At 41.3% G+C, this 14,290-nt stretch overlaps 2 protein-coding genes across 11 annotated transcripts in view; one reads left to right on the top strand and one right to left on the bottom strand.

Moving 5' to 3' along the window:
* The window catches only part of cacna1db (calcium channel, voltage-dependent, L type, alpha 1D subunit, b), an 88,831-nt gene extending 86,807 nt beyond the window's left edge, over nucleotides 1–2,024 (bottom strand). For 8 of the 9 annotated variants that reach the window (XM_086278674.1, XM_086278675.1, XM_086278668.1 and 5 more), the window contains exon 1: nucleotides 1,866–2,024. In XM_086278674.1, the coding sequence (XP_086134800.1) occupies nucleotides 1,866–1,899 (34 nt within the window). In that variant the 5' untranslated portion in view covers nucleotides 1,900–2,024. Of the gene's footprint in view, nucleotides 1–971; nucleotides 1,328–1,865 lie in introns of those variants that run through there. The other variant, XM_086278670.1, reaches the window with a different exon arrangement.
* A 589-nt stretch (nucleotides 2,025–2,613) lies between these two features.
* On the top strand, nucleotides 2,614–13,748 carry dcp1a (decapping mRNA 1A). 2 transcript variants are annotated; one of them, XM_086277739.1, is made up of 9 exons: nucleotides 2,614–2,875; nucleotides 3,189–3,229; nucleotides 4,154–4,281; nucleotides 6,549–6,615; nucleotides 8,520–8,658; nucleotides 8,926–9,018; nucleotides 9,885–10,484; nucleotides 10,575–10,796; nucleotides 11,333–13,748. In XM_086277739.1, exons 1-9 carry the CDS (start codon nucleotides 2,696–2,698, stop codon nucleotides 11,411–11,413), a joined length of 1,551 nt encoding a protein of 516 aa, XP_086133865.1. In that variant the 5' UTR covers nucleotides 2,614–2,695; the 3' UTR covers nucleotides 11,414–13,748. The 2 variants fall into 2 exon arrangements, with proteins under 2 accessions (XP_086133865.1, XP_086133866.1); XM_086277740.1 differs by having other exon boundaries at nucleotides 2,615–2,875; nucleotides 9,888–10,484.
* The last annotated feature ends 542 nt before the right edge of the window (nucleotides 13,749–14,290 follow it).

The raw sequence follows: 14,290 nt of genomic DNA, 5'->3' as shown, positions 1-14,290 counted from the left end.
AAATGAGGAATCGATTTGTGTGGGTCATGTGCAATATGAGAGAGAGGCACAAAATCTGAGAAGAATAAAGCTTTTCTTTTAAAAGGTAATGATTAGACAAAGTTGGTTCCTTTATCAGATTTCAGGCAAGCGCCTTAATTTTATTACTTTTCATCAATATTCTGTGTTCGTCTGTGCAAAATCATAGTCACGATGACTCGACGCTCATAGTTAAAACATGATAGTTTATTATGCGGGGAAGTCTATCCAAAACGTCACTTCACTTTAATTGCGCTTGATGTCAGCGCGATCGCAGGTGAGAGGTGCATTCAAAACATTTCAGCACCACCCATCCTCATACAGCGATACACCACCGCCACAGGTGCAGCAGAACAAGTGCACGCTGCTAGTTAATAATAGTCACAGCCTGTCCGACATGTAAAAGGAATTAACCCAGCGCTTCTGCTGGATGTCGCACATCTGTCACAAGATGCTGCAAAACAGCTGTTGACTGTTGCTGTGGTCGAGTTTTGCTGCTTTTGTTTGGACAGCTTCTAAACTCTAAAAGAAAAACTTAGAAGAGAAGGAATTTACTTTAAAAAAGTTCATTTAGGGTCTCGCAGCTTGTTCTGCAGAGCGAATATATTCAAAGCATCCTGTCACATGGTTTCAGAATGACTGTTATAGTCAACCATTTTTCGGAGAACTAGCCTCAACTCGCTTCCCAGTGGATCTGATTACTGATGTTATCACAATAATGTAGCCTACAAGCGCTTACAGTGTTAATACACAATCCCTGCACTGGAATAAGTTGAGGAGGGGAAAAAACATGTCAGCAGCAGCCACGACTCAGAGCATATAATCACACGGATTAATCAGACATCCAGAGAATAAACCAAACGAGCGCTCTCGCCCCCTCTCCCTCTCTCTCTGCTGCGCTCCAACTCTCCTCCTGCGCTTCCACACGCACGTTTTAGGTTTTGTTTTTTTACCTTCAGACTGTTCATCTGCTTCTTGCATCCTCGAATCCACATCGAAAAGATCCGTTTTAAATCCAACTCATCGTTGGAAAAACCGTCCGAAGGTGTCGAAGGCGCGAAACCTGAACAGAGCCTTTAACCTGAATCATAAAATGTTTTCCGAGCGCAGACCCTGAGAGGAGCGCCAAACATTTTCGCCACATCCGGGTGCCTGCCTGCAGATTCACGGCGTATCCGAGAGGACGCGCTGGCAGGGGTAGTCAATCCAGTGCTGTCAATTATCCTCTCTGTGGCTGGGGACGGACTGACACAAGTTGGAGCAATCGCGTGGGCTCCACTGTGCTGAAATCACGCGCGCCCACCAACTGGAAATGCACCTGTTGCTTCCTATTGGGAAACTTGCAAAGAGCGAATGAGATCATCTCAACGTAAACATTTAAATGTTTTTAACTCTAGACGCCAGATGCTGCTTTAAAAAAAACCCTCTAAAAACAAATCATCTGACTGGAGAATTAAGTCGTGCGATGACATCAGAGAGCAACGAAGACAGGGAGAAATGTATATCTATCTCACTATATTAAATTGTATGATCCTAAATTAAAAACTGCTGCAAGGCTGCAATTAAAGGTCGTTTAAAGTACAGCCGTGTACCTGCTTTAAAACTATCCACGGGTTTCAAAACCTCCGAATCTGTTTATCCTTTACGATTCGGTTAAGTGCTGTAAGAAGGTCATGAGACACGTGACTGCACATAAGAAACCAGTCGGAACAGTGATAAATCTGCTAGAAACAAATGGTGACAACTATACTTTCCCTTAAGAGGGAAATTTCTGTATTTGAGGATGAATACCATGTCCCTATCTTATCCTATCCTATCCATATGAAGAGTTAAACGCTCGGACTTACCCCGCAGGGGTCTTGCCCTTATGATTAACGGCATTAGATCACCTGGCTCTTCTCGGGGGCCTCATTGCGCTTTTTTCTGTCCTCTCTCCGCGAAGATTCGAGAGGAAATGGGTTGTTAGAGCGGTGCTGGAAGGTTACCCGTGATTGGATTACCTGAGCCTGCGGGATAAAGTTTCACGGTGGCGCGTAATCCTCAGATTATAATCCTGCTCCACTGTTCCATAAACTGCAGGTGAGGGAGGCAGATGCAGCTCGGTCCGGACAGCAATCCTGCACAATCCCACTATGCACGCAATGGGTTTAAAGTATTATGTCCAAATAATTACAATAAGCACAAAAAGGTCACGCCAGGACACAGGGGCGTTTTAACTTTTCACTATCAGTCTGCCATTTCGAGCAAAGTTAGGATTTAACGTGACTACAGATGAGTGCGATTTCAAATAAAGAACATAAACTAAAGTAGACGTAAAGTGTCACAGAGGTTTCGAATTAAAACACACAGCCATAAATATCGTTTTTCTTTAACTGGTTTTCCTCAAATAGGTTTTACTATTTGGAAATTATATCCTATCGTAAATATCTAATCATGCCACGATTATTATAAGTTATTATTATTATCATAAATTATTATTATTATTATTATTTGATCGACTTTGAAGCTCAAAAGAGTCACCAGAGTTTTTTTCCTAGAAACATTTTGTATTTAAGCACTCTCTAGCTCTAGCTAAATGCGACTGACCACAATTACAGTTCGGATTAATATGCGGAAAAAATCAGTGCCTCGGAAACTTTTTTAAAGAGCCGTGGTTTCCGGGGACAGCGGAAGTTATATGTGTCTGCTGAATTCCGTCCGTGTGGGAGCAACAATCATATCCAAAATGGAGACCGTAAATGCTGGACATATGATGAGCTTAGCTGCTCTACAGAGGCAAGATCCATACATAAACAAATTGCTCGATGTTACCGGCCAGGTGGCTCTATATAACTTCAACTCCAAGGCGAATGAGTGGGTAAGTTTGTAAGTAACGTGACTTTGCGGAAAGCCGTCAAAGCTATTTGACTTAGCATGCTAGCTGTTCTGTATAAACACAAAAATACAAAGAAATTTGATAATATTTGCGGAAGTGAACTTTATCCAGGTAATGCTTACACACGTTGTGTTTCGCCACCACTGTCATTTTGAAAAAAATTTATTTATTTATTTTTTAAATACCAATAAGCGTAATCTTTTATCCGCTAGCTATAGTTGTGCTAACAGCGTCCTTTGCTATTATTCAGCATGTTTATCGTTTCTGACTCACACCTTCACTTTTTATTTTACAGGAGAAGACTGAAATCGAGGGCACCCTGTTTGTTTATACAAGGTAAGCACGTGAGGCTTTTATAGGAATGTAACGCGTTGACCGCGAGGACTTGTTTACCTGTTCTTACGTTTCACGCGCTGTCATTTGACGTGTTCTACGCATGTGTGCAGGCCTCAGTCTTTGTAAACAAACACGAATTAGATTGCATGTGATTTTTGTCCGCTCACAGAACGAAAATCACACCCTGTTTAAACAGGAAAATAATAAGTAAAAGTTTTAGTAATTAATTCCACTTGAAGTGTAAAGACTTGTTTGATAAACAGCTTTAACGCGCATCGTTGTTTTGAGGGCTGTTCATATATTCATTTGAAAATAACGAAATGTTAGCAACCGATTTAATTGGTTATTGATTAATATGAATATTTTTCACAAAATTGAGAATTATGTAATTCTCAGAAATTCTCATTTACAATATCTGAGAATCCTCCAACCTACCTCCAAGCCTGAGGCCATAGTTCTCAGCTAGAAAAGGGTGGAGTGCTCCCTCCATGTAAGGGATTATTTGCTATTTGGATCTTGTACACAATTGAGGGGAGCGTGAAATTGACGGACTGATCGGGGCCACATCTGCAGCGATGCAGATGGTTTACAGATCAGCAGTGGTAAAGAAAGAGCAGAGTCCTAAAGGGAAACTTTCAATCTTACATCCCTACCTTCAGCCATTATCAGGAGCACTGGGTAGTGATCAAAGACAATGAGATCTGTGCCAGTTTAGGCGACCACATACCACATGGCCAGAGAGCAGCAGCCAGGGTTTGAAAAATGGGATGAAGAGGCCAAACTAATCTGAAAATCAGTGAACTTTTTTTTTCTAAATGTGTTAATTCTTTGTCATAAAAAAATCATTCATGGATGACTAAACTAATCGACACAGAGATATGTCATATCAGTGAGGTGATGTTTTATGTTTTTTGTCCCTGAAAGGTCTGCTTCCCCTCACCATGGCTTCACCATCATGAATCGACTGAGCACGGAGAACCTTGTAGAGCCAATCAATAAAGACCTGGAGTTTCAGCTACAGGATCCATTCTTGCTCTACAGAAATGGCAACTGTGAGTGTTTTGTTGTCCAGTTACACAGAAACTGCAGATGTCATGTGCAGGAGATTCATATTTCTGTGTATGCTTGGACTGAAATCAGATGTGCTGCAGTACTTCACAGCTTCTCAAAGTTTGAGGGAACAAAAAAAGACCACCATCCCAGAATATCAGCCAATGTTTCTCAGCTACATAATATTTCTCTAGCACAATGTTTCTCCCATAATATAGCGCTGTATCACAAAAGGTAGTGTCGAAGAGAAACATTTACCATAGCTTTGAAAGGCTCCGCTTTAGACAAAAAGAGATGATAATTTGGGCAAGAAAAATCACAAATTAACTGAAAAAAGTAAATATCCAAACAGTCAGTAAACTTTTAACCTTTATCTAAATGTTACCGCACTCTTAGTTTTAATTCATGAACTTTAGAAAAAAATGAAAAATGTTGTATTCAAAGAATTTCTGTGTTTCTCTACATATAGATTTTGTGTTAAGTTTGTTTGCTGTATTGGTTTTATTTCATTTTTCCTGCTCAAAAGCAATAATGCCAGAACACATTAGTACCTTTGAAAATGCTGGACAGACACTTTCCCAGTGTTCTCTGGAACAGCTCTTCTCCCTTTTGCTTGAAGTCCTTCTTGTATCTTGGAGAATCAAGGAGGAAGACCTTGTCATTCATGGCCTCAGACTGGTCTGTCAAACCACACAGTATTCAGCTTTGTGTGGCCACAGTTTTCATTCTGTATTGGACCAACAAACAAAAAAACTTTTGGCTCTAAGGGGTGAATTAGGCTTCTATTATATAAATATTTTTATGCCTGCTGCGTTTTTTCCTGAAGGCTTATTCCAGTGAAATCGTTTAGCGTTATGAGTTCAGCAGGGAGTAGTATCAGATGAAAAGGCTGGAAATAAATCCTCAAATCCTCAGAAAGTAACTGACAGTGCTCCCACCGAGGTAATCTATCAAAAGTCTGAACAGAAGTTTCATTAAGGCAATGAACAAGGAGTTGGATTGTTTTCCCATTTGTTTGCTAATGAGAAAAAATAACATGGCCAGGCTCAGCGTCAGAGTGGACTGCTCCCCTTTAGGACTCGGCTTGCCTATCAGCCTGCCTGGTATGGAAGACATGATGTAATGTTTTTGTTGATATCCAAGTCAGAAGCTTTTCCAGGTGCTTCACAGGAGTCCGACTGCTGCTGTTTTCATTTTAATTCCTCAAAGTGTGTTAGGTTGCGGGCAGATAAAGTGGTTGAAGGTGTTCCTCAGGCTGTGAAGATGCTCGTCTGACAGCTGATGGTCACTATAAGGCGGGTCAGAGTAAACGGTCTTTGATCATTTGTTCCACACGAAGGTTTGCACTGCCCATTTGAGCTTTTCAGTAAGATAAGTTACGGGCTGAGGAGCCTTTGTTTGTTCTCTGCCTGAAGTCTGTTTTGCTGTTTGTGATTGCTCTCTAGGTAGAGTTCAGGTTTGTGAGAGAAAGTGAGAGCAGGATGTAGATGATGCTCCTGAGACTCCTCTCTCCAATTAAAAATAATGAAGGCTGATATTGCTGAAAGATGATTGTTTGACGAGCATAGAGTCGAACACGGAGGGGATGGATTCTTCAGAGGGATGTTAATGCTGCTCCAGGTGTGTTTGAAATCTCTTCTGCAGGCTGATGCGTGCGCTCAAAGTTTCAGATGTCTGTTGCTGGGGTGTGTACTTGGACTTGTGCATACACCTGTTTACAACACTTTGTGTTCCCGTTGGTAGCAGGGGATGCTCCAGGGAGGCAAGCACTTGGGTTGCTAGGTTACCTCAGGCTTTAGAGGGAACTTGAATACACCAGTGTTTCATCACATAGACACACACAAAGCATGAGCAGCTTCATATAAAATTATTGTTTTTCATCAGAAACTGCAAATGTGCAGTTTGCTTGTTTTCCGTTTGGTGTCGGTGAATGCTGTGTTAGCTCTCCACAGATGAACTTCTCCTTTTTGTGTTTGATTGTTTTGTAACTTCACTGCTTTGGACTGTCAGATTCTCATTGATCCTAAGGTCCACTAATGTGCAGTCATGTACAGTGCTCATTTAGTGTTGTTTTCAGTGTTTTCTTGGATGGCTCAATTATGTTAAGTCACAAAGCTGACTAAATTAATAATCTTAAAAAGACTTAAAAATCATATAGTTCCTTTAGCTGTATTTATGAAGGGTCGGGTTTGTTTTAAAGAGTTTTGTATAAACTGGTGTCTGCTGTCAGTGTTATTAAATGCATTATTTGTATCTGTGTTTTTAACAGTGGGTATCTATAGTATTTGGTTCTATGACAAGAAGGATTGTCAACGCATCGCTCAGCTCATGGTCAAGTAAGTAGCCAGACATTTGATGGAGGAAGTGGATGAAATTGGGCAAGGCTTTACGTTTGTCTGTTTTTTCCACTTATCAAGTTTGATTTGTATTTCCAAATTGAATTACAATGTGTACTTTCTGGAAATGTGGAGGTCTGTTATGTTCACTAAATGCAGGGTTTGAACAACTCCACATATAAGATGCCATAAAGTTGATGCAGTGTAAGGAGTTTTTAATACAGAATAATTCAAATTAAACAAAAATATAGGAGCCCCATGAAAAGCAAATCAGACCATGAACCAACCATGCAGCGGGATGTAAGATTCAGGCTCCACCTTAAAAGTAAGACTGCCATCTCCATCTTGCAAGGTAAAAGGAGCAATCACGTCACTCCCAAGTTGACTACGGTGCAGTAAAGTGAAAAAAATCGAGGAAAAACAGACTTTGTTTTGCTCGGGAGCATTGTAGAGCTTTTCATTCATCACTAGCAATATAATGTACGGCTTATTTAGCAGGTCACACATACGCAACAGTAGTATCCATCCATCCATTTTCTTCCGCTTATCCGGGGCCGGGTCGCGGGGGCAGCTGCCCAAGCAGAGAAGCCCAGACCTCCCTCTCCCCAGCCACCTCCTCCAGCTTATCTGGGGGAACACCAAGGCGTTCCCAGGCCAGCCGAGAGATATAATCTCTCCAGCGTATCCTGGGTCTGCCTCTGGGCCTCCTCCCAGTGGGACATGCCCGGAAAACCTCGCCCAGGAGGCATCCTTCACAGATGCCCGAACCACCTCAACTGGCTCCTTTCGATGTGGAGGAGCAGCGGCTCTACACTGAGCCCCTCCCGAATGGCTGAACTTCTCACCCTATCTCTAAGGGAGAGGCCAGCCACCCTTCGGAGGAAGCCCATTTCTGCCGCTTGTATCCGCGATCTCGTTCTTTCAGTCACTCCCCACAGCTCGTGGCCATAGGTGAGGGTAGGGACGTAGATCGACCGGTAAATTGAGAGCTTCGCTTTTACACTCAGCTCCCTCTTCACCACAACAGACGGTACAGCGTCCGCATCACTGCAGCCGCTGCACCAATCCATCTGTCGATCTCCCGCTCCCTTCTCCTATCACTTGTGAACAAGACCCTGAGATACTTAAACTCCTCCACTTGGAGCAGGTTCTCGTCCCGGACCCAGAGTGGGCACTCCACCCTTTTCCGGCTGAGGACCATGGCCTCAGATTTGGAGGTGCTGATTCTCATTCCCACCGCTTCACACTCGGCTGCGAACCGTTCCAAGGCCAACAGTAGAAATGAAGTTTTAATGTTTTGCTATTGTTTACGCTTACTGCCACCATCTTGGATTGTAAAGTCAGGGTTGGTGGGGCTTTCTGATTATTCTCAGTGAGAAATCCAACTTGAGGAGGCATTCCATCTCAGAACTTAGGATTTCTGCTTTCCCATTTCAAATAAAATTCAGAATAAAAGTGGTTCTGCTGGTGAGTCCCAGCTCCCAACTCAACTAATAGATCAAAACAAAGAGCCAGGCACTTTGCTTCTTCTGATTTTCAGCCAGTCAGGCATAGGGATGAGTCGGGGTGCGAGCAGGTTAATGACAATTATCAAAATAAACCGTGATCATGGTGCAAATGAGCTGTGCAACGATTGGCCCACTTAGGAAATCTGTTGATTTGTCCCAGCATTGTGCTCTTGTGAAGCAAAGATGCAATTTGTAAGGGCCTGGATTGTCTAGTTCATATTTTGGTTTTCGTTGCATGGTTTGTATAATTTGAGTAATTTCACTTTAAAAAACAAAAACAAAGTAAGGTTGTTCAGTATATTAACTCTGACCCCAACATCATCAGTACTTAATATCTGACAAAGCAAACAACAGTTATGTGTGCAGGCAATATGTCATGCTTTAACTCTGTGCCAGGATTGTGAAACAAGAAGCAGACCATGCCCAGAAAAAGTCACCTGAGAGGGCAGAGCCGGGGAGAACCAATGGAGTCGCAGAACCCCGCAGCATCGATATCTTGGAGCTGCTCAGCAAAGCCAAGGAAGAATACCAGAGGGTGAGGTGGCAAACACGCAGTTAACGTAACATCTGACTTATGTTATCACACGAGTATGATCACCTGATGTATAACTATAGTGTTTGACAGGATTTGAGCCCTAATTTGTGGAAATTTTGACAACAAAAACAAAGTTGTGTGAATATCCATATAAGTTATTACAGTGGTAAATGACCTGGGTCTTTTTCAGGTGTGGAGTTGTCAGTTTAAGATAGAGAGAACAGTTCAATATAATCTAATGTTTTTATGTTTGTGCAATAATTGCAGTCCCAAGGAGGTGAAACAGATGTGTCCATTGAACAGACAGCAAAAGCAGCTGCCAGCACTACAGATCCCCACATCACACCGCAGCCTGAAAAGGTACAACACACACACAAAGCAATGATTTGAGTTCCAATTTTCGTTTACCGTATCTTTAAATGTTTAAAGCTTTGTCATTCTTGTCACTCCTACACATAGAAAGTGTGGAGGAGGACAGTTAGAAGGGCATGTTTTTATCCTTGTCACTCTATACATAGTTAGCATTTGGCAGCAGAGAATGCTGCAAGGAACATTGCAAACAGACACCCAAATACGTGCCTTCAATTTATGTCACAGCCATGAGTGCTGCTTGTGTTTTCTGCAGGGTTTGCATGCGGGGCTAAGATGAACTGAACAGTTTGGGACAATCAATGTTAACTAAATGGAAAGGGAAATGGGCCATGTTGTGAATCAATCATATACCATTATTATATTTGGATATATTATAGCCTGTGTTTCCTGATACATTTCTAAGATATTTATCACAAGCAGTGGAGCTGTGTCATCTCCATGTTTACCAGGTCTAAGGACTGTAATTTTTACAGAAAAGTCTTCTTTTCATCCCATTAGCCAGTTTTTTGTTTTTGCATTAAAATCCCAATAGTTACCCAAAAAAGCCTCTGCTTACACTGTTTGCTGTTTGTAAAGCTCAATGATGACGACAGCTTAAACAGCTAAAATAGCACCAGGAGCAGCAGAGTGTAAGCTCCAGCTGATTAGCAACGCAAAAACAAAACTTGCAGCCAACTATGTTGTCAAAATATGATAATCGTATAGCTTCCAACAAACTTTCATAATCTTACTTATTAAACAACCTGAATGATTAATACATGATCAAAATAGTTTTTGATTCGTTTTCTGTTATTTGATTTTTTTTTTTTTTTTTTGAGCTCCGCTGTATTTGAGGTAATTGTTTCTTTACCCAGCAGAGCTCTCACCCCGTGGTAAAGCAGATCACAGTGGAGGAGCTCTTTGGTTCGTCTCTCCCTAAGGACCCCTCTCTACCAACCATGCCCACGCAGAGCAACACTGTTTCCAGTGACCCCTCCGCTGCCTATGTCCACAAACAACCGTATCCTGCTCCACCTCCACAAAGCACTCTCCTCATTCACCAACATGCAGCCCAAGACCCTGGTTCCAACCAGAGGAATCAAGCCCCCGGTCTGCTCCCTGCTCCATATGCACTACACCCAAGTCCTGTATTCCAGTCAGTGATCCAAAGGTCAGACCCTCAGCTACACTCCTCAGTGTCCCCACTCATAGTGCCTTCAGCTGCTCCTCCTGGTACCGCAGGACCTCCAACTGCTCAAACATCCTATATGGGTCAGGACATCCTCGCCACACTCAAACCGGCAGCACCTTCTGTAAATTCAGACCACCACAAACCCATCCTCGCACCCAACTTCCTGCCAAGCACATTGGTCCCACCCCACAGCTTCCGAGAGCCTATGGGAAAACCCCTTCTCCAACACGGAAAGGACGTGGATGTTTTCTCTCAGTCTCCAAATCTGATTAAACAAATATCTGTGAGTTCAGCTTTTTTTTTTTTTTTCTGGTAAATTTGAATCCAGTATTTTTGATCTTATTTCATTTTTTGCTTTTCTTTCCTCTTTCAGGCTGTCCCCATGAGTCCAAGTCTTGCTGTTCCAGGATCAGGGGTTTCTGTGCTGCTTTCCCCCAGTGCCTTCCAGCAGTCCCTCAATAAGACACCGGCAGCAACGTCAATGGTCCCTCCTGCACCCACTGAGCCCACCTCAGCCTCTGGAGGAGCTAAAGAACCTGTAGCAGCCCCCTGCAGTAAAGCACAGCTACAGGAGACTCTGATACACCTCATTAAGGTAAAGTAGAAGCGTAAAGCATATAAAAGAAACTGTCGGCACTTCATAGCATGAGAAAAGTTCAAGCTAGTACTAATTACCCCTGTATTATAACATTATGTATAACTTTAAATATCTTTTCCACACATACAATGGAACTAAAAATGGACCTTGTCTAAAATTGTTTAGTGTGTAGACAGTGGCAGATCTGAGACGCCCACAGAAGTCTTAGGTGTTCTTCCCAGAACTAAATAACCAACAATGTGCTTCCTGTGTACATAAACATGTGTGTGCCCAAAATGAATGGTCTTGTAGAATTATATTAATATGGATTATATACCGTATATAAAAAATAAATTAGCTCTTTCTTTTTTTTTCTCATTTTCTCATGTGTGAAGTTGTTGTCCATGCATTCTCTCTAACAGCCAGCAGGGGGCGACCATTCTGGTTGCAGAAAGCTATATTAAACCATTGATGCTGTTTAACGGTTGCAAAATCCACATACTTAAACAGTTTCTTTTTTTCTTCTTCTTCTTCTTCCTGCCCTGATTTTCTAGAATGACCCAGACTTCCTTGGTGCCATTCATGATGCTTACCTGCAGAGCCTATCCAAGGACTTTGGCAACGTAAAACTATAGTCCTACTTCATCCATCACCACTCTTTTAGTGCTCCGACCTCATCATGATCAATAAAGATACACACAATTAATGGAGAAGTTAAAAAAAAAAAAAAAAAAAAAGTGGAGCAAACAGGTTTTCAACACACTGTTCACCAAAAAACCCTTCAAAACTAGTCTGTGTGCTAAAGGTTATTACAGCATGCACCGCACCATCTAACCATCTGTTCCTGATGCTGAATACTCGTTTTGGATCTATCTTTTGTCAAAATCTATGAAAAGCAGAACTACTGTGGGAAAGACTAATGAGATAAATTTTCCCAGTTAAATCTTGATGTATGTTTTGTTTGTTTTTTTGGGGGGTTTTTTGTTTGTTTTTTCCTTTTGAACTTTCTGAATGTGGTCAAACTTTATGGTTGGATAAAGTTTAGCTGTTGGTGTTTTGTTTTTGTTTTTGTTTTGTTTTCTCTGGAGGACAGAACCACAGTGGAGCTTTGGGAACCTCAAACCCGCTGACCCTCAGGCAGATAGTTTTGCAGCTGTACGAATCACAGGTGCTGCTTCTCTTACTCGTCACGTGTTTGGTGTTCTCACCACGAGCACACTTATACTGCGACTACTTGTGATGAGAAAGGCCTCTGTGCTGGGGACCTGAGCTGTCCTGCTATGTGGCGTTTAAGCAGAACCAATCTTTCCCCCCGTTTTGTTGGGTTTTTTTTACGTTCTACGTTTTGAAGCTGAAGAAGATGCTGAGCAGCCATTCCAGGCGTTTTGTGTTTGGCAGGCGTTTGTTGAGGAAGTTTTAAGCTCTCGTCCAGTGAAGATGAATAACTTCTATCATTGTTTGGAGAAGAAGCACTTGCAGCCAAGAACTCAAACTAATCACCTATCCCTCTCAGCTGCTTTTATAATGTTACAGACGGTGATATGTTTATGACTCAGAAATGAGCTCCTTTGCTACCTTTGGTTTTTCCACAAGTCTCCTTACCCTTGCTTTGTCTACGTCCTTCCCCTTCTTTGTGCTGTCATCTCTCCTCCACCAGCTGATCTTGCAGTCGTGGATGTTCTCGGAGGGGAATGTGCAATAGGCGACAGTCGCAAAGCCTTTAGGGATACCAGCATTTTGGGATATCTTAGTCTGCTACTACAGAGCCTTTTGGGGTCTGCAAGTGATTTATGTTTCGAGTATTAAGAGAAAAAGGAAAAACCAAAGTAGCAAATTTCGATTTCTGTTTCTTTTCGATCCTTTTAGCAGTAAAATGCTTAAACAGGTGGAAACCAATGTGATTTTGATAGCTTCAAACAAGCTGAGTTGCTACATTTACCCAGACTAACGCTGAAAACTTTAAACTACCTCTAGGCCCATCTACCCCCCCCCGCCCCAAAGTATGTTTTTCCAAGCTGCAGTCAATAAGTTGAAGATGAAATAAACTCGGGTGTTTTTTGCAGTAAAAGGCTACTGCAGCACGTCCCCATAAACCCTGCAGACTGCAGTGGAAGCAGGAGTAAACGCGTCCGTTTTCCTCGTGTACACCACTGAGTGGCTGCTGTTTGTGAGCAAAGAAAAAGAATAAATGTACGTCATGAAATCTGAGATCTAAAAAATATATATATATCAATGAATTTTCGCACAAAAATTTCAGCATATTCAAACTATTAAAGTTGTCTATTTTATACAAAAAAGGAAGAAAAATTATGTAAATGCATGAAAATATTAGAGGGTTTTCTGACCAGTGGTACAGTGATGTTCAGTAGTTGGGCCATTAATCCAGTTACTTAAACAACCAGTATACAAAGTCATTAATATCCAAACAGTGTATTTTTTTTAATATTTGTGAGCAACAAGAAGAGCAGAGATTATTGCTTTGTAAATATTTTTTTTTATTTTGCGGCATGAATTCTTGCCTCGATTGTGACATCACAGCTTGGTATTTAATATTTGAAGTTGTCTTTCTCCTGCTTGCAGTACTTTTTTGTAAGTTTATTTTGTTTTTTTGTAATTTGGAAAAGTTTAAATTTCAAATGTGAAATAACATCTGCATCCAGGGAGCAAATGGGATCGTTTGTTCATTTCATTACCATGTAAAAACTCATTTTTCATGTCAGAGATGGTTTTGCCAACACATTTTCTTTGTTTTTCTCTGCATGTGTTGGTTAAATAAAGAATAATTGAAATGTTAGAGATTGTTTTTAATCCCGGTCACATATTTAAGATTTTAAGGTTATTTTACACGTCGGTCTAATTTATCTTATTGGCCCACCATGTGGTTTTGAGAGTTTTTGCAAATAACACAAATTTTTCTAAGATTGATGTTATTGTGCGTAATTTGAATATTTTGTGATATTAAAGATTTGAAAGTAATTGTTTGCTCTTGTTTTCTGCTTGGAGGAGTCAATGTTTTGGTGAGCAGTGAGAAGCTTCAGAACTTAAAGAGGAGTGTGATTATTAGAATAGAAATTTGAGCCTCTTAACAAATTATTATTAATATTATTATGCATATTTCTAATTAAGCCCAAGTTTATAAAGACAATCATAACTAAGAGATCTGTCTTGAATGGTGCAGTCTTGTCTTTGACCACCAGATGTCACTAGTTGCTTACTTTAAACCCGCACCTACCCCACAGTAATTGTCACAGCCAACATCAAATTAGTAGTTCCGGGTTTAAATGACAAATTGAATGCTGATTTTCTTTATTATTATTATTAAATAAACTTACACGGCTCGCTTTTTCTCTTTTACTTACCAGATCATCTGCGGGCAACAAAAGGGAAGATTCTTCAAGAACACCAAAGAGGAAATTGGGGGGGGGGAGGAAAACTGTCACACTAAATCAAACGTTGTGCAGACCTTACCTGAATGCTTGTATATCTCCTTCATTTGGAACTGGGTGGTGATC

The sequence above is a fragment of the Aulonocara sp. 'chitande type north' Nkhata Bay genome, linkage group LG20 (assembly GCF_057382095.1).
Source record: "Aulonocara sp. 'chitande type north' Nkhata Bay isolate Kocher_YH1m ecotype deep benthic linkage group LG20, A_spYH_male_GT1.1, whole genome shotgun sequence".
Classification (NCBI taxonomy): domain Eukaryota; kingdom Metazoa; phylum Chordata; class Actinopteri; order Cichliformes; family Cichlidae; genus Aulonocara; species Aulonocara sp. 'chitande type north' Nkhata Bay.
This window is presented reverse-complemented; position numbering and strand designations above follow the sequence as displayed.